The sequence below is a fragment of the Helianthus annuus genome, chromosome 3, assembly GCF_002127325.2.
Source record: "Helianthus annuus cultivar XRQ/B chromosome 3, HanXRQr2.0-SUNRISE, whole genome shotgun sequence".
Lineage (NCBI taxonomy): Eukaryota > Viridiplantae > Streptophyta > Magnoliopsida > Asterales > Asteraceae > Helianthus > Helianthus annuus.
In genome coordinates, this window is record NC_035435.2 from 79881255 (window position 1) to 79901831 (window position 20577).

Below are 20577 nucleotides of genomic sequence, written 5' to 3' on the forward strand. Positions count from 1 at the left end.
ACTAGTAACCAACAGGCAAGCATCAAGTAATCAACAACATAACAAAACAACTTTATTTCATCAAGATTTTATCTTATTTCATCATCAAGTTAGCTTTATGTTCAAGACTTATGTTTATGATCTTTTAGTGTTCTTGAGATTTCATCTTAACATAACTATTAACCACCATAAACATGAAGTGAATGAGGATCAAAAATGTCACACCCCCAAAATCCACCTGCGGAGTATCACCGCTTGGAGGCGTGACATGACCAGGATCCTAACCACCAATCATATTGAACATGTAATATAGTTAAGTATAGCGGAAGCATTTTAAGTAACCCAAACAATAGCATGCATGATTTATCATAAGTGTTGAAATATCATTCACGACCCTTTGCCCACAACGACCTGCTCCTCCCTGTGCAAGCTCCATAATGTACCTAAGGTCCTGCAAGGCATGCAGCAAATAATCAACAAACTAGTTGAGCGAGTTCACAGAAAGTAAGTTCAGTAATGGAGTAGTATAGCAAGCATTGCGTTCGTTTATCTAATCATGCATCGTACTAGTTCGTTCATTGTTCATGTATAGCATTGGTCCGTATCGCGGGCCCTTTCGGCATGTATGCGAAGATTAGGGAAAGTTCTCAAGTATTCTAGACTATGTATATTTGTATCGCAGCCACCCTGGCATGTGTGCGAAGTTTTAGTATATAGTTCGCGGCCTTTCCAAGGCATGTGTGCGAAGATCAGTCATAATATCGCAGCCAACCCCTGGCGTGTGTGCGAAGATCAGTTCAAGTAGGTATACTAGTCTAGCTGTATCTCATCATTTACCAACCTCACCCTGAGGACTCATATCATTATGTTCTGTTAACTAAGTATGTACGTATAGTTTATTCAATCCCATTCCCACCCTGGGAACCCCATGCCTTGGCTGTGTGAACTCACCTTGGGTTGCTCGGTAGATACACAAGGAGTACAGGTAGCAAGTAAATGGTCAACCACGTCCTATCATGGTTATCACATAAGTCAGGTTCGTATATAGCACACATATTGTATCACATAGGTTAACACGTTGCAAGCATGCAAGGATCATGGTAAACATGTACACGTATCAGCAATCCGATAACAATCTAAGTATTCGGCCCAAACATAACCCGGCCCAATGACAATAATAGCCCAACCAGATAAGCAGTCCAATAAGCAGCGATGTAAACAAGTCCAATTATCCGGCCCAATTAATTGGGCTCGTGTCAGTGTGCAAGTCCAATCATGTGCACGTGCATGGTCCCGACTCGCAACAGAGATTTCGAGTCGCAACAAGGGAGATCTCGACAGACGCATATCCTTCGAGACTAGGTGGTTTCGAGTCCGGTCTCGAGTCGCAACGGGGTTACGAGTCGTAACTACTGGTCTCGGCTCATCATGGTTTGGTTACGAGTCGCAACCGGGACTCACAACCACGGTTTCGGCTCATGCTGTTGTGTGAGGTTCCGAGTCGCAACAAGACTCGCAATCTCGGTCTCGACTCGCAATCCGTGTGCCTAACAACTTGTAACAGTTTCCATGTTTCATGCAATCAGTTATGCCAATCAATTATCAATTTCCATAATTCAAACCAACTAACAGTTTCTCATGAATCCTACCGAGTTTTATCGATCAAACATGCAATAACAATATACATTCTCATAAACCCTAGTATGAATAACGTGAATAACCAAATCACCCAATTTATGAACAACAACATCAAACATCATATCCGATTTCGTAATCATGTAACCAACTTAACAAGAATATTATCATTAACATTATCAAACATTATCCGATTATATAACCTGTCCGGCTGATCGAACAAAGCCCAAACAAACATGCAATTATCTAATCATATATAGCAAATCAACAATTTATCAGACATCGATTCCTATCCATCAAACATATCCGGTCGATCAGTTCTACATGTCCGACCGATTCAACAACACATTCAGCCAAATAACACACAAATCAAGTAAAGCAATTCAATTAAAACACTAACCGATCGGTCGAGGGTAATCCAAATCGGGATCAATTTCCGGTTGCTTGTGCCGTCCGGTTATGCGTGAGAAAGAGAGAGATGTTTTTGCTAGGGTTTTGTGTGTGTTTTTCTAAATTGTCAAGTTGTAAAACTAGAACCCTAAAGGTGTGCATGTATATATGTATACGTACAAGGGATGTGGGCCGAAATCCCACATGGGTTTTCTCATGGTCTCGAGTCCACTAAATGGACCGAGTGGGTTTTCGTGAAATCAAATACTATTCGGTTTAAGCAACATGTCACACAATCACATAATCACATAACATATCATGTATTCGTTCAATTAACATAGATCACGTGAGCATATAACGTCACACAAGATAAGTCTAAAGTACGGGTTGTCACATTATCCCCAACTAATTGGAAATTTCGTCCCGAAATTTGGTATGCACTCACTGAGGAAGCTAGGTAAGTTCAATCGTTCACTGGTTTTTCCTGGGGTGTCACATCCTCCCCCCGTTGATCTGGAATTTCGTCCCGAAGTTCCGAAGTAGTAGCTTCAACCTCAGTAGTGGTAGCATTGGTTTCGAATAACTGGGGGTACTTTTCTGTCATCCTGTCTTCGCGTTCCCAGGTGTACTCTGGGCCACGTTGGAGTTCCAACGAACTCGAACAAGAGGGATTCTCTTGTGTTTGAGGACCTTCACATCCTGGTCCGTGATTTCAACTGGTTTCCCGACGAACTGCAACCGCTCGTCGATAGTTCGATACCTGAAAGACATTGTGAACTGCCCCGAGTTCAGCTGGTAGGTTCAATCTATAGGCTATCCTGCCTGTACGTTCTATGATCCCGAATGGTCCCCGACCTGATATTCCAATGGCTTTCTACGCTTGTCCGCGTAGGCTTTCTGACGGTCGCGTACTGCCGCCATGCGTTGTCGTATCTGTGCAATCTTTTTCCGTGGCATCCATTACAATCTCTGGACCCGTAATCTGACTATCCCCCACCTCTGCCCAACAAAGAGGTGACCGGCATCTACGCTCGTACAATGCCTCGAATGGAGCGGTTTGTATGCTGCTGTGCTCATGTTTAATCGTGAGTTGGATGGTTTGTGCATTGCTTGCCAAAGTTCTGGCGTGAATCGTGCATCGTGGTCCGAAATGATGGACGTGGGCACCCCGTGCCTCGAACAATCTTCTTTAAGATAGCTGTCTGCGAGAGTGGAGAACTTGTCCGTTTCCTTAATCGGTAGGAAGTGTGCAGACTTGGTGAGTCGATCCACGATCACCCATATGGTATCGTTCCCATGCTGGGATCGAGGTAGGCCTGTAACGAAATCCATGGAAATTTCTTCCCATTTCCACTGAGGTATCTTAAGCTGCTGAAGTAGGCCCGTTGGTTTCCGATATTCAACCTTGACTCCCACACAGATCAAGCATTTTCCAACGTACGTAGCGATGTGGGCCTTCATACTAGGCCACCAATAAGTAGTGCTGATGTCGTAGTACGTTCTATCCGACCCTGGATGTACTGAGTGGTAAGACTTGTGAGCTTCATCCATCACAAGTTCGCATAGACCGCCATAAAGTGGGACCTAAATACGCCCCGTTACAGAGTAGGCGCCGTCTGCCTTCTGTCCTAATCGTTGTTGTGTGCCGCGTAAGGCTCCAGCCTTGACGTTTTCGGGCTTCTGTGCTTCTATCTGAGCAGTTCGTATCTGTGCTGGAAGGCTAGATTGGATCGTAGCAGTAGCGCTCGCACGCGCTAAGGTAGAGTGTCCTTCCGACTGAGGGCGTCCGCCACAACGTTGGCCTTGCCTGGATGGTACTTGATGGCGCATTCGTAGTCGCTATGTAGTTCAACCCAATTTATCGTTGACGCATGTTCAAATCCTTCTGCCTAAGGATATGCTCGAGACTCCTGTGATCGGTGTAAATCGTGCACCTGGTACCGTACAGGTAGTGTCGCCATATCTTAAGCGCGAAAACGACAGCTCCCAGCTCTAAGTCGTACGTTGTGTAGTTGCGTCTATGAATCTTAAGTTAACGTGAAGCAAAAGCGATAACCTTGTCGCGCTGAAAGCAGTCTCCTGGGGCTCTCCCAGCAATAGGTGACACCCTTTTGTGTCAGTAGCGTAAGTGGCTGAGCAATCTCTGAGAAATCCCTGCATAAACCGTCTGTAGTATGTGGTGTAGGCCTGATTTCTGGTCGAGTCTACCTTGGATGGATTGACACGGATCCCATCCTTGCTCACTATATGGCCTAAGAAGTGGACTTCACGAATACTATGACGAACTTGTCTAGGTAGGGTTTGCACACCCTGTTCATGAGGTTCTCAAATACAGCAGGTGCGTTCAAATAATATCAAACCATCCATTATATCAAACACAAAGTATAGTAACTAAAATAGTCCATAAAACCCAGTACGAATCAGGTTCAAACCAAACTTTGTTTGAGTAACAGAGACATAATAAAGAAAATCCCAAAACGAGTTATAACTTCAAGCAGCGTCTCCTTGTCCTAGCATGAAAGCTCGACCCCTTGCCTCGTTGCCATTGTTGTTGTTGTTGTTCCCATTGCCCTGGTTATTATTGTTGTTCAGATTCTGGTTCAACTGTGGGCAATCGCGCTTGTAATGACCTTCTGCCCCACACTGGAAACATCCCCGATTTCCACGCTGTGGCTGCTACTGCTGCTGTGGGTTCTGAGGAACTGGTGGTGGAAGTTGCTGATTCTGGTTTGCAGGTCGTGAGCTCCTGCAATCTTTGGCTTCGTGCCCTATCTTGAAACATCTCTGGCAACGTTCCTTGCGACACCTTCCACTGTGGTGCTTGTTACACTTGTTACATAGTGGGTGTACTCCCCTGTATCCACCCTGCTCCTGACTGCCAGATGATTGCTGACTCGGGTTCTGGTAGTCGTTCGTTCTGCGCTGCTGTGCTTGAGACTGATCGGAATCCCCATCCCATTTCCGTTTGTTGTCGTTGGGTGTAGCAGAAGTAGCAGCTGGGGTGACTGTAGCAGTAGCGTTGACACGCTTTGGTAGTTTATTCTGATCCACTGCCTGGTCGGTAATGCGATGAGCGAGGCGTTGGATTTCCTGGATGTTTTCGAGATTAGCCGAAGTCACGTGGCTCTGAATTTCTGGCGCCAATCCCTTGAGATACAACTCAATGCGCTTGTATGGAGGGTCCACCATAGTTGGACACAGAACGGCCAACTCATTCGACCGTTTGGTATACGCTTCGATCTCAGAGCCCACCATCCTTAGATTATACAACTCGTCTTCCAGCTTGTGAATATCTTCACGCGTGCAATACTCACGCTTGATGAGTTCCTTAAAGTCGTTCCAGGGTGTGGCGTTAGCAGCTGCCAACCCTAAGATTTGAACTTGGGCGTTCCACCAAGTCAGTGCTATTCCCTCTAGCGTGCCAGTGGCAAACTTGACCTTGCGAGCCTCAGGGCACTCGCACATTTCGAATACGGATTCTAGCTTCTCAAACCAGTGGAGGAGTCCCACTGCCCCCTCTGTGCCGCTGAAGGAATTTGGACGACAGTCCATGAAGTTCTTAAAGGTGCAAACTTGCTGCGCTGGTTGACCTGCTTGAGCAGCTGCAAGTGCCGCAGCAACTTGAGCTTGAACGAGAGCCTCTAGCTGGGCTTGAGTCATGTTGATTCGTCCAGACATGATCTTCATAGTAAAAGTAATGTAAATAAGAGTGGCTCGCGAGTAGGGCGATAACAGAAAAGTATGGGCATATAGGTGTTCTCATGTAATCAAAGCATGTGTATCTAAACGTAATGCGAGCAAAGTTCTAAGCAGTTCTAGCAAACAGGCAATAAACATAAACCTTATTACCTAAGATGTCGAGTCTTGCACGTGGAGCGAAGCGTCGTTGTGGATCGTTGAGAGCACTGTTCTGGTTATAGTCTGGTTTTAATAAAAACGTTTTCCCATATTAAAACCTAGTTCTCTATAACCAATGGCTCTGATACCAATCTGTCACACCCCCAAAATCCACCTGCGGAGTATCACCGCTTGGAGGCGTGACATGACCAGGATCCTAACCACCAATCATATTGAACATGTAATATAGTTAAGTATAGCGGAAGCATTTTAAGTAACCCAAACAATAGCATGCATGATTTATCATAAGTGTTGAAATATCATTCACGACCCTTTGCCCACAACGACCTGCTCCTCCCTGTGCAAGCTCCATAATGTACCTAAGGTCCTGCAAGGCATGCAGCAAATAATCAACAAACTAGTTGAGCGAGTTCACAGAAAGTAAGTTCAGTAATGGAGTAGTATAGCAAGCATTGCGTTCGTTTATCTAATCATGCATCGTACTAGTTCGTTCATTGTTCATGTATAGCATTGGTCCGTATCGCGGGCCCTTTCGGCATGTATGCGAAGATTAGGGAAAGTTCTCAAGTATTCTAGACTATGTATATTTGTATCGCAGCCACCCTGGCATGTGTGCGAAGTTTTAGTATATAGTTCGCGGCCTTTCCAAGGCATGTGTGCGAAGATCAGTCATAATATCGCAGCCAACCCCTGGCGTGTGTGCGAAGATCAGTTCAAGTAGGTATACTAGTCTAGCTGTATCTCATCATTTACCAACCTCACCCTGAGGACTCATATCATTATGTTCTGTTAACTAAGTATGTACGTATAGTTTATTCAATCCCATTCCCACCCTGGGAACCCCATGCCTTGGCTGTGTGAACTCACCTTGGGTTGCTCGGTAGATACACAAGGAGTACAGGTAGCAAGTAAATGGTCAACCACGTCCTATCATGGTTATCACATAAGTCAGGTTCGTATATAGCACACATATTGTATCACATAGGTTAACACGTTGCAAGCATGCAAGGATCATGGTAAACATGTACACGTATCAGCAATCCGATAACAATCTAAGTATTCGGCCCAAACATAACCCGGCCCAATGACAATAATAGCCCAACCAGATAAGCAGTCCAATAAGCAGCGATGTAAACAAGTCCAATTATCCGGCCCAATTAATTGGGCTCGTGTCAGTGTGCAAGTCCAATCATGTGCACGTGCATGGTCCCGACTCGCAACAGAGATTTCGAGTCGCAACAAGGGAGATCTCGACAGACGCATATCCTTCGAGACTAGGTGGTTTCGAGTCCGGTCTCGAGTCGCAACGGGGTTACGAGTCGTAACTACTGGTCTCGGCTCATCATGGTTTGGTTACGAGTCGCAACCGGGACTCACAACCACGGTTTCGGCTCATGCTGTTGTGTGAGGTTCCGAGTCGCAACAAGACTCGCAATCTCGGTCTCGACTCGCAATCCGTGTGCCTAACAACTTGTAACAGTTTCCATGTTTCATGCAATCAGTTATGCCAATCAATTATCAATTTCCATAATTCAAACCAACTAACAGTTTCTCATGAATCCTACCGAGTTTTATCGATCAAACATGCAATAACAATATACATTCTCATAAACCCTAGTATGAATAACGTGAATAACCAAATCACCCAATTTATGAACAACAACATCAAACATCATATCCGATTTCGTAATCATGTAACCAACTTAACAAGAATATTATCATTAACATTATCAAACATTATCCGATTATATAACCTGTCCGGCTGATCGAACAAAGCCCAAACAAACATGCAATTATCTAATCATATATAGCAAATCAACAATTTATCAGACATCGATTCCTATCCATCAAACATATCCGGTCGATCAGTTCTACATGTCCGACCGATTCAACAACACATTCAGCCAAATAACACACAAATCAAGTAAAGCAATTCAATTAAAACACTAACCGATCGGTCGAGGGTAATCCAAATCGGGATCAATTTCCGGTTGCTTGTGCCGTCCGGTTATGCGTGAGAAAGAGAGAGATGTTTTTGCTAGGGTTTTGTGTGTGTTTTTCTAAATTGTCAAGTTGTAAAACTAGAACCCTAAAGGTGTGCATGTATATATGTATACGTACAAGGGATGTGGGCCGAAATCCCACATGGGTTTTCTCATGGTCTCGAGTCCACTAAATGGACCGAGTGGGTTTTCGTGAAATCAAATACTATTCGGTTTAAGCAACATGTCACACAATCACATAATCACATAACATATCATGTATTCGTTCAATTAACATAGATCACGTGAGCATATAACGTCACACAAGATAAGTCTAAAGTACGGGTTGTCACAAAAAAGGCTTACTACTAGCTTTTAAGCTAGGGAAGATCAAGCTTGGAAATGTAGAGGATAAAAGCAAACTAGAGAGGTCCTTGACGATTCGTGAGTTCCACACTTCGTTATTCACCTTGATACACCTTGTTGTACACTTGGATTACTTGGATGAAGATCGAAAATGGATGGTGGTGTATAGGGGGTTTCGGCCGAAGCTTTGTAGAGGGAGAGAGATGAGTGTGATGTTGAAGATGGTAGGTGATTGTGATGGTCTTTAAATCCACTCTTGATCTAATACCCATTGGTCATAGTATCCCCTATAGTACAAGCCATATCAAATCAAATCTTGGAAGAGATCCATGGAAGATTACTTGGGGATTTAGGAGATTTATAAGGATCTTGAGGTGGGGCCCTTGGGTGAGCCGTAAATTGGCATGGGGGGGGGGGTTAAATGAAAATTATTTGGTAAGTAGGTGATTAGTTAGGGATTGAGATGTAAAGTCTAATGTTTTAGTGTGTTACATGTATTACGTAGGGTGTTTAAGTGTTTGGGAACCATAACTAGCTTAGAAAAATAAAAACAATGTTTCTTGCAGTATTTTAGTGTTCCGGATAATGTCCGGTTGGATACCGTTCCGTTAAAGTGCTAAGTTATTCCATGTAGCGTCCTATATATATCTTTTTGTAACACTTTTAATTCCCAACACTTAGGAAAGCGTACAGGACCATTTAGTCAATTTTTTGCACAAGACTAGTATGTTAAAAAGCACATGTAAGTATGACGCAGTAGTCAGAAAGCAGTTAAATAATTCAGCACAGACATCAAACACTTTAATTAATATTAATGAATCGTACGGACACATGTAATTGTGAGGGTTGTCACAACAAAAAACTTTGCTTGGCCGAAGCTTTATTGGGGTCGGGGGTGCCGCGGCTTCCAACGATTTTTCGCTTGTAGTGTTAATTTTAACAAAAAAAAATATGAATTGTTTTTGATAGTGTAAAATATTGGACTATTAAGAGTTTGGCCCCACTGGCTTGAATTTTAAGATTCCAACTCTCACTGAGTTTTTTTCGAGCTCCGCTATTGATAGGAGGATATCACATGTAAGTAACCTCACTTCTACTTGGATAAAAATGCAAAAATGCATGTCGCATATCACATATAAGTAACCTCACAACCTCTCCTTCAAAAATGCATGTCGATGTAATCATGTTACGAACAATGATATTGCATTTGGTAAGAAAATAAAAGAGTAAATTGCTATTTTAGTCTCTGAGGTTTGGTTCAAACTGCTATTTTCGTCTAAATAGTTTTTTTTTCTCCTCTGGGTCTCTGACTTTTCCATTTTTTTGTCATTTTGATCATATTGCCTAACTCAGTGTAAAAATCTGGTTATAACCAGGGGTATTTTTGGTATAACTGTTGTGTAGTGATAAACAGGGGTAGTTTACAACATAATTTATAAACCTCTTAATAATTTAATGCCAAAAATACCCCTTATTATAACCTGGTTTTTAGACTAAGTTAGATAATATGATCAAAATGATAAGAAAAAGGAAAAATCAGGGATCCAGGGAAGAAAAAAAAACTATTTAGACTAAAATAAGAATTTAGACAAAAACTAAAAAAAAAAAAAAAAAAACATGTTATAATAAAATAATAGATATTAGAAATAATAAACTTTATTCTCATTGGTTTGATTCTGTCATCTACAAAACATCCTTCTTACATACTCTCGGGATTTATGTATATTTAAACCTTTCAAAAAATCAAACCCCCTTCCTTACGCTTCCTCCATCAATCCATCCAACTTTCATCATAACAATAATATTGTTCTTTACTTCACAATTCATCTTCCAATCAATTCAAAGGTATTCAATCATCATCTTACTTCTTCCTGTTATTAGTCTGTTTTTCAATTTCTGTTTTCATCAATCAAAGACTACTTTTGTTTATGTTCTGTAACCGTTTGATCGTTCGATCAAAGTTGTTGATATACATGAAACAAAATTGTTAATTTCTTGTTAAGCTTGCTTGAATATGCTGTTTTTTGCAATACCCATGTGACTGATTCTGTGAATTTAGTTGTTAGATTGTGAATTGTTTAGCTAGGGTTTTGTATAATTCATTTGTTTTGATTGGATTCTTTCAGGCATTTCTTCGAACAGTTGGTGGAGGTTTAGTGTTGTAGGAGTGAAATGACTTCTACTAGTAGTTCTAGTAAATCGTTTAAGGTGTTTGGTCGAACGGTTTTAGGGTTTGGGGGTGATCACACTCAGGTGCATTCTGAGGAGGTGAAGAATGAGCCGAAATCGTTACAGGATCGTGAACTTGACGAGTTTCAGAATCAAGTTTTTAGCCGGTTTAATCCGCTATCAGCTTCTTCAGCGGATGACTTTCTCTCCATTGATTGGATGTGTAAGCTGCTAGACGCGTTTGTCGCGTGTTTAGAAGATTTCAAACTTGTTTTGTTGAACAACGAAAATGTTTCAAAACCGCCTTTAGATAGGCTGCTTATGGAGTTTTACGATAGGAATATCAAGGCTCTTGATATCTGTAACGCTGTTCGTGACGGGATTGAGAAAGTCCGGGTATGGAATAAGCATCTAGAGATTGTTTCGAGTGCTTCCGATTCGAAACAGAGGAATGTGATGAGTGAGTGGCAGTTTAGGAGGGCGAGAAAGGCGTTAAATGATTTAGCTATACTTATGCTCGATGATCATAAGGACTCCGGATCTGTTTCTTCGCATAGAAACCGATCGTTCGGGCGTCCAAACAAAGGGAAAGATGTAAACCAGCAACGAAAGCCAGGACACTCGAGATCCCTTTCGTGGAGCGTGTCTAATTCGTGGTCAGCAAATAGGCAGCTTCAGTCAATATCAAACGGTTTGGTTCAGCCTCGGGCGAACGATATTCCGCACCATTTTGGTCTTGCGAACTGTGTTTTCACCATGGGTTTTGTCCTGATGTTTGTGTTGTGGAATGTAGTGGCTGCAATCCCGTGTCAAGATCGTGGTCTGTTTAATTTCTCCGTACCAAGGCAATACTCATGGAGCGGTCCGTTGTTCTTGATTCAGACTCGGGTTTTGGAAGAATCGAAGAAGCGTGAGCGTAAGAACAGTCCTGGGCTGTTAAGCGAGATTTACCAGATGGAGAAATCCATCAACTTGGTTTCGGATTTGATCGATTCGGCTCACCAGTTTCCGTTAACCGAAGAAGAGCAGAAGGAAGTGAGAGAGGGAATTCAGGAGTTATCTTTGGTTTCTAATTCGTGTAAGAATGGACTAGACATACTGGACCGACAACTGAGAGATGTTTTTCGCAAAATCATGTCTTGTCGAACTGAAGGTCTTGCAACATTGAGCAGCGCACAATCTTGAAAAAGGGTGACGGGTTTTGGGCAGGTAATTTACGGTTATGTAAAGAAGCAAAATCTTGTCATTGATCTATCTTGTTTGGTTCATTTCTGTCATTGAACTGTTTTGTGGAACTCAATCATGTTACTTCCATATGTTCATTTTTTGTTATATACACAAAAGACTATACCTTTATACAATTGTCCTCTCCTCGCGCTTGGTTGCGATATGCAGTGAATTACTTGAACATAAATAAAACATAATGAGGACATAGAAATTCAATTATTTGACATGTTGACTGACATGAGTTCTTCTAGTCAGAAATGAATATATTTTTGTTGGTCCCCTCCATCCTATTCCTATATAGCTGGAAGTGTGGTGGTATGCACCAGGCTGTATGATAGTTTGGACTTTGAGGTCAACAATTCATTGCTATCAAGTATTAATCATATTGTGATTGTGGTAGATTGTGATTTATGCATTACAGTTTTGTTTGGCCTTTTGCCCGTTTGGGTCGGAGGTGTGTTTTAATGAAGTTTTATTTTCAAAAAAAAAGTTGTCAATGTATTCAAATTCAATAAGGGCTGAATTTTTTCATGTTATTTTCGACCACTATGAAGGTTTTGGTTTGTTCGAATTCAATGGAAGTGAAATCTGAATCATGTTTTTCACCACCACCACCATTGTCGTTGCCACCCCCACAGATGTATTTCAAACATTTTACCAATAGAAAATGATTATTTTGTTAACATTACAAATTACAAATTAAAATTTGTATAATAATTACAATTGCATCAAACTTCATTTACCTTGTCCATATTCTTTAGGGGTTTATGTATTTTTTTTAGCAAAAAATATTCTCAAGTGGACTCATATGTATGTTTAATTATAGTTAAAATCTTTCTGAAAACTATAATTGGTTAAAGATATTATAGTTGAGTGATTTTTTTGGATTCGTTGGTTGGATGATAGAAGACATCTGTGGGACCTACTAGCCAATATATGAGGAAGTGGTCTCCACTAATTGTACCATGCCAAGAATAAGTTAGAATGAATGTTTTGTAAATGTAGCTAGTTAGGCTATAGGGTGTTTAGGGTATACGGGGTACCATGCGGGGAGTAGGACGGTGACTCAAGTCTTCGAGCGGGAACATCGCCACTATCCCTGCGGTGAGGCAAATCGGGGAGGGGGATCGGGGAGGGTTCACCGCTGAAGGATTGCGAGGATCGAGATTGAGACGTTGGGCAACGGTCGAAATTTAAAAAAAAAGTTCAATTTTAACCAATATATATAACTGACTTAATCTAATTTTTTACCACACCCATTCTCAAACTCACTCTAAAAATCTATCAAATACAACACAAAGCCAAACTGAGCAATGGAGAACTAACCCCGCGAAGCCAAGAAAAAATCTAAGGGACGCGGCTCGCAACCGTCTCGTGGTGGTTCGAGCGGTGCAAGTGCACAACCACAACCCCCTTTCGGATATACTTCACAACCCCCGTTTTTTTAACGTTGTATATTTTTTAATTTTGTTTACTAAGTTCATATTTTTTTAACACTTATTATTTTATAATATGTAGGATCGCACACGAGGAAGCGGGTGTAGCGATCTCAACGTGATGAAAGTCGCTTTAAAGGAATTTAAAGATAAATATCCGAACGGTTTTCAACATGTCGAGGCATGGGAGGTCGTTCGAAAACACGACAAATGGGCCCAAGTCCCATTGTTGGGTGAGGAAGGGGAAGGTTCGGCACAAAAAAGAAAGCCCGTTGACGTGGACCCTTCCATACCCGTCAAGCGACATCGTCCGAGGGCTCGGCCGAGTTGGCGGCACAATTCAAAGAGTACACCGCCATGAAAGAAGCGAAGCACGCGATGGAATTGGAGGCGATTGAATTGAGGAAGGAAAGAGAGTCGGAGGCTCGCGAGCTCATAACGGAACAACGCGAGACGATGAGAAACTACGCGTACGATCGAGATATGAAAACATTCCTCAAGCCGCACGACTATGCTCCGCCGGAAATGTTGCCGTTCATCCTCGCCCGAAAGCGCGACATCGCTAACAAGTACGGGTGGCCGTGCAATTTCTAAAATTTTTATTTTCTAGTTTTAATTTAATTTTTATTTTCTAGTTTGAATGTAATTTTTATTTTCTAGTTTGAATGTAATTTTAATTTTGTAGTTTGAATGTAATTTTTATTTTTATTTTCTACTTTGAAATGTCTTTTGTTAAATTTTATTTAATTTTTATTAATATTTTTTTAATTTATAAACATGCATAATTACAACAAATAAAAAAACAAAAAAATAAAAAAAAATAAAAAAGCAAGTCCCCTAAGAGAGGAGTGCCGCCATCAAATTAGGATGTGAGGTGAGTTTAAGAGGGGAGTTGACGTGGCATAACCTGATTGGGTGTGCGTAAGAGAGGGGACTCCCATAAGAAGGGAGTGCCCCTCTCACCCTTATGGTCTTTATGAGACTATAATCCTCCACGTCAGTGTCATATCACTCACTTTTAATCTATTATTCAAAATCACTATTCTAGGGTGTGGTCACGACACAAACCACTATTCTCTTATTTTAATTTATTTTTGTAAAAAAGGAAAAGAAAATATTGAAAAAAGAAAGAAGGCTCATGTTTACCATGATTTAATCCATGTCAACCATGGTGGATGAGGTAAGGGGTGGTTTAGCAATTTATTAATGGTCCTACATGACGATTGATGACCCAACCATGCCTCCCACACCCTTTAGCCTTATTGCTTTTAGTTACATATCTTTTTACCAAGTAATATTTTATGCTAACAATTAACTGCGGTGTTAGCACAAAAAAAGAACGACAAAATAGCCAAATCAAACCAATCTTCGGTTTTGGTTTCAGGATAAATACCAATGTTTTAAAAACCGATTTTTAAATCATACCGGGTTGGGCTCAAAAATGGTTCAACCGGATTACCTAGTTAACTCTATAAATCTATAAAATATATTTTCAACTCAAAACATAATCCAAAAGTACATTATTTCATAACAAAAAATAATCCAAAAGTTAATTCGCAATCAAAAAATAATCTAAAAATTCACCATCAACGTCATTCTTATCAAGTCCATTGGAGCATTGAATGCATCAAGTTCACTATCACTTAAAAGATAAAATTCACTATCAACGACATCCTCGTCAACAAAAGCGTAACTATTTTCGTTTCCTACAATATTAAATAAGAAATTTTAGTTACCAATAATCATAATATACTAAAAGTACGTTAGATAAATAACATATATAACAATCAACCTTGTGTTTGAGAAATCGGTACATGTTCTTCCTCACCAAACATGTTATCTATATCATCATTATGAAGTTCTCCTTTCGGCTCCTCTTCAACCACCCAAAATTGCGAATGATTAATACTTTCATAATCAACTGGATCATAGGATCTCTTAGCATATTTGAGCGTAAAAAAACATTTACCCAAATGTTAACACTTTAAAACTAAATTATGATCTAATAAAAAAATCAAAACATTGTACCTATTTTGTAAAGGCAAGTTGTAATGAACAAACACAAGGTCATTTAGTCTTTCATGTTCCAACCTATTTCTTTTTTTCGTGTGAATCCTTTCAAAGACATTCCAATTACTTTCACAACCAGAGGAAGATGAGGTTTGACTTAATATTCGAACGGCAAAGTTTTGCATTAACGGATAATCTCCACCATTCGGCTACAAAAAATGGCTATCAAAATGATTAAAAAATAATAAACAAATAAAACTAAAATAATAACGTTAAAAATATATCTTACTGGGTTGAGTAGCATTACGAGAAGCAACCGCAATACTCCTACCAAAACATTCTAATCCATCACGAAACTTGCCTAAAGCCATTGTAACATCTATAACATCATCACCCTAAAAATTCTTCTTAACCATGTAAAGAACACCCTTAAAAACTTCTTTATCTTTACAAAGATTTTCTTTATCATACTGAAAAGCTGGATTTAACCAATATGCCACTCAATGAATACTAGAACGCAACATATTTTTCAATTGAGCATCGACTATATCCGCATATGGCTTATAAAAAGCTATCTTTTCCTAAAATAATGTCAATTCCCTTATCTGTCTGATTCATCCCCTCAAAAACATACGGCAAAGAAGGTTTTTCATCCATATCACACAAACGTAAAACCCTCAACAAAAGAGTCATGATTGTCACAATAAACAGACAATTTTTCCAAAAAGTTTCATTCATCACAATTTCTCTACATTCAATTGCATTCCTTAACTTCAACATCTTTTTAAATTCGTTAGATATGACAAGAGCTTGCAAGTCATTTCCTACCAAAACATTCTAATCCATCACGAAACTTGCCTAAAGCCATTGTAACATCTATAACATCATCACCCTAAAAATTCTTCTCAACCATGTAAAGAACACCCTTAAAAACTTCTTTATCTTTACAAAGATTTTCTTTATCATACTGAAAAGCTGGATTTAACCAATATGCCGCTCAATGAATACTAGAACGCAACATATTTTTCAATCGAGCATCGACTATATCCGCATATGGCTTATAGAAAGCCATCTTTTCCTGAAATAATGTCTTAATTCCCTTATCTGCCTGATTCATCCCCTCAAAAACATACGGCAAAGAAGGTTTTTCATCCATATCACATAAACGTAAAACCCTCAACAAAAGAGTCATGATTGTCACAATAAACAAACAGTTTTTCCAAAAAGTTTCATTCATCACAATTTCTCTACATTCAATTGCATTCCTTAACTTCAACATCTTTTTAAATTCGTTAAATATGACAAGAGCTTGCAAGTCATTTTATGATTGACCAAACTTTTTAATGCAATGAAAGTCGTACCAAAACAGGTAGGACCTGGACGAATGATTTCTGTCCATCCCTTTCTCTTTCTTAACCAATTCAAGGGCATCTTGTGATTATAAATAAAAATAGGAACCCTAGATGCTAGTTTTACCAACTTTGCAACATTCTCTAACTCTGAAATATCTTTTAACACTAGATTAAGGCAATGAGCCGCACAAGGTGTCTAAGTAATTGAAAAATGTCTAGCATATAACATTTTACCAGCTTTCTTGTAATTAGCAACATTGTTGGTAACTATCTAAACCACATTCTTAACCCCCAACCATTTCAACAACCTCAGCAAACAAGTTACACAAATTCTCATAATTGCTCTCAATATCTGATGCGTCTACGGATTTAATAAATGAAATCCCTTTCTCACAATAGACTAAGAAATTAATCAAATGGCGTTGCCTAACATCCCTCCACCCATCACTCATAATCATGCAACCATTTTCTATCCAATCACTTCTATATGAATCTATTAATAACCCAACTGAAGTTTTGCATCTCTCAACAAATTGACACTTAAAGCATGATAGCTAGGTGCTTTGTAACCATAACCTATAGATGCTATTTTATCTGCCGCAAGTTGAAAATAAGGAGAATTACAAGCATTCATAGGTATACAAGCATCATAGAACCACATAGCAATAGCCAAGTCAACATCATGTACCTTTTCTTTACTTTGCATAGCTTTTCTAATAGTAGGTTGAGAAGGATCGTTTATAGCTTTTGTAAAGAAAGGATGCAAATTCGATTTTGCTTTCCTCTTTCCCTTTTGCGTTTGATCATTTATTTCATCAACTTCTTCGTCGTCTATAATGTCAACACTAGATCCAATGGAAGTAGACTTACCTCTCGATTTAACTTCACTTTCTTTCAGAATTCCTTGCAAAGTAAAACGAACGTCCGTCGGTACATTTTTACAAGGTTCTATTGTTAGTGCACTATGTCTGTTGACTTCGTCTTGTATCATGTCATGTAATAGGATTGATAGATCCGGGCTCGTAGTTCGAGAAAATAGGATTTAAAGGTAATTTCGCTTGAAGAATGTAATTCTGCATGAAGTGTGTTCATATGTAATTCCGTGCGGAATTAGGTTCTGCTTGAATCTAATTCCGTTTGGGACTGGTTCGTGCGGAATTAGATTACTATAAATAGGGTTCAAGCGAAATCATTTGTAACTTTCGGATCTGAGTAGCGAAGCTCTGCTGAATCGTCTCCAGGTGCTGTAACACTATTATATCAATACAAGAGACATATTAAAGTGAATCAAGCTGTTATCTTGTCCGTTTCACTGATTCCGCCTTTGATTCGGATCCAAAACTCTTCTAATCGACTCATTCGGGTCATACAACGATCCTACAAGTGGTATTAGAGCTCAAGAGGAGGAGTTCTATCAAATTCAGCTTGATTTCATCAGACTTTCTTACTTCTACACCTTCTTTTCTATATTGAACAAGTTTTAACGGTCAAAATGGATTAAATTTCACACATATCATGCGAAACAGTGTTTTAACTAATCCTTGAAAGAATTAGACTAAAATTCAATCTAAATTTGATAAAACTTGTAATTTCGTTTGAAAAACTGTTCGGACAAAATGACATCAGCATAATTCCGTTTGAATTGGTTCTTAATTCCGCACAGAATTAGCTACCTTGGATTAATTTCGCTTGAACTTACAGCTAATCTCGCATGGAATTTAATTTCGTTTGAATCATTTCATACGAAATTATAATTTCGTTTCAAATTAGCTAATTTCGTTTGAGTGCAAGTTGTTTTCACACGAAATTATATTTCGTTCAGTCAGTTCACGCGAAATTACAATTTCGTTTGAATTGTGATTTCGTGTGAATTGCAATTTCGTTTGAAAAGGTTATTCCACACCAAGAAGTGATTTCGCTTGAGACTTGATTTTGTTTGAAAGTGGATATTTCGTATCAAGATCATTTCACGTTAACCGAGTGTCAGTTTATTTCAAATTGTTTGATATTGTTAAAACTGATTGTGTTTGTTTGTTTATTGTCTCCAGTAATTCAAGAATTTCACATCGTGGCTGAAGAGTTCTATACGTTCTACAACACATTTACATCCGAGTCTTTCGAAATCTCAAATGTCACACCAAAAACCATTACAAAAGCGATAAATGAGAACATTAAACATGATAACTTTTACGGCACACATTCAAAACCACCAACTCTTGAAAGCATTGAAGATTACACTTGGTGGAAAGATCGGTTCATCAACTAGGCAAAAGCGTATGCTCATGAAAGCTGGTTCTGTTTGGAATTTGGTTATAAAAGGCCGACCAATGATAAAGGAGAAGAAACCCCGCTCAAAAATTTATCAGCAGATGACAAAAGAGAATTCTCAGCTGAATAGAGAATGATTGCTTTAATTCAATCTTCAATCAGAAATGACATGTTTGCTTTATTGCAACATGACGGAACATCAAAATCTGTCTGGGAAGCTTTACGGGTAAAAGCTGAGGGGGGTAAACAAATCAAGAAAAATAAAATTGCATTATTAAAGAAAGAATTTGATTTGTTTGATAGTTTGAGTGGTGAATCAGTTAGGCAAATAATAGAAAGATTTGGTCATTTGAAAATTGAGCTTGATCGTTTTGGAATTGTTAAAACAAGAGAGGAAATCACTGATAAGATCATAGAAGCGTTACCACGAGCTGATCAGTGGCAAACGTTTGTTTTTATTCTGAAAAATGATGCTTTGTATGATGAAATTTCTCTTGATATCTTGATAGAAAAAAATTGAAAGTCATGAACTGGAGTTGCAGAAGCAAAACAAAATGAGCAGTTCTTCACATCAACAGAATGTTGGTCTGTATTACAAAGGTAATCTACCTTCGGTGAAAGCTGATAGTTCACCAAAGACAGCATTCAGTGGTGAGAAGATAAAAGAACCTCAGACAAGCTCATCAAACTACAATCCGGGTTATCATTCATTCTCTTCAAAAGCTAATTCTGAAGAAGCAGAGCAGATACTGTGCAACATTGCTCTTAAGTTGAAAAATTCTCCCGCTATGAGCATCAATGCAGCTAAACAGCAAATGAGCTTTCTTGCATCAGTTTTGGAATTGTATGAAGGTCTAGTTCCAGGCAAAATTGGAAATTCTAAATTGACCAAAGAAGACTACGACCAGATTGATCCTGAAGAAATGGAGCTCATAGATATTCGCTGGTGTTTGGCAAGTTGCATTCGCAGAGCTCAGAGATATATGGAGATTACCGGGAAGCAATCATTAGGTGGTCCGTCAACAAAACTTGGATTTGAAAAAGTCCAAAGTGACCTGCTTCAAATGTAAGAAAAAATGTCATTTCAAGAGAGAATGCAACAATTCTGCAGTTGGTGGAAATGAACAACCTTTCAATGATGATTATTATCGAAAGGCGATTTACCATCACAGTAAAGAAGAACCGAAAATGATTGAGAATAATCCTAGAGAAAAATCAAGAGCACTTGCTATATTCCATGATGATGAAGGTTTTGACTGGAGTCAGATACTTCCAGAAGAAGATCGAGTTGTAACAGCTCATGGCAGAAAAACATCAAAAAGCCAACATTATGTTTTCGTTGCTGAAATTAAAGAGGAAAACAAAGAAGAAAATGTTATAGCTGAAGTCAAAGAGAAAACCAGAGAAGAGATTCTGAGTGAGAAAACTTACAGAGAAAGAAACATTGCTTGGAAAAGGATGAATAAAATGCAAGAGGAGTATGAAAGTGCAGTGAGCAACAAAAGATGGGATAAAAAGAGAGAGTGCTATTTCAACAGACAAGGTGAACTTGTTGTTCCCAAAAAGGACATAGTTTTTGATGATGTTCTTCTCATAATTCCTCGATCAGTCGAATATTACACAAATGTTGAAAAAGATAAAACATATGCAAAAAGGCTTGAAAAGGACATAAGACATGTCATGATATCGAGTTTGAGGAAGAGAGATGAAGAAAGAATGAAGAAGAATGTAGATGAGATGGTGAACGATTTGAAGAAGGTTGCTGAAGATGTGAAAGTTGAAGCTGTTAAAGTTGAGGTTGTGAAGATAGAAGAAAAAGTTGTTGAAGGAAAAGCTGTTACTAAAAAACAGCTTGTTAATAAAGAAATAATGAAGAAGAAAGAAGAGAAAGGAAGTTTGAATGTA

At 39.3% G+C, this 20577-nt stretch overlaps 1 protein-coding gene across 1 annotated transcript; it reads left to right on the forward strand.

The window, feature by feature from the left end:
- Window positions 1–9872: 9872 nt before the first annotated feature.
- LOC110928939 lies at window positions 9873–11741 on the forward strand. The gene is made up of 2 exons (XM_022172012.2): window positions 9873–10055; window positions 10337–11741. Exon 2 carries the CDS (start codon window positions 10383–10385, stop codon window positions 11562–11564), a length of 1182 nt encoding a protein of 393 aa, XP_022027704.1. The 5' UTR covers window positions 9873–10055; window positions 10337–10382; the 3' UTR covers window positions 11565–11741.
- Window positions 11742–20577: the final 8836 nt, after the last annotated feature.

Excerpts from the sequence above, each read along its gene's own strand:
- LOC110928939 (XM_022172012.2), top strand. The coding sequence starts at position 10,383 with ATGACTTCTACTAGTAGTTCTAGTAAATCGTTTAAGGTGTTTGGTCGA.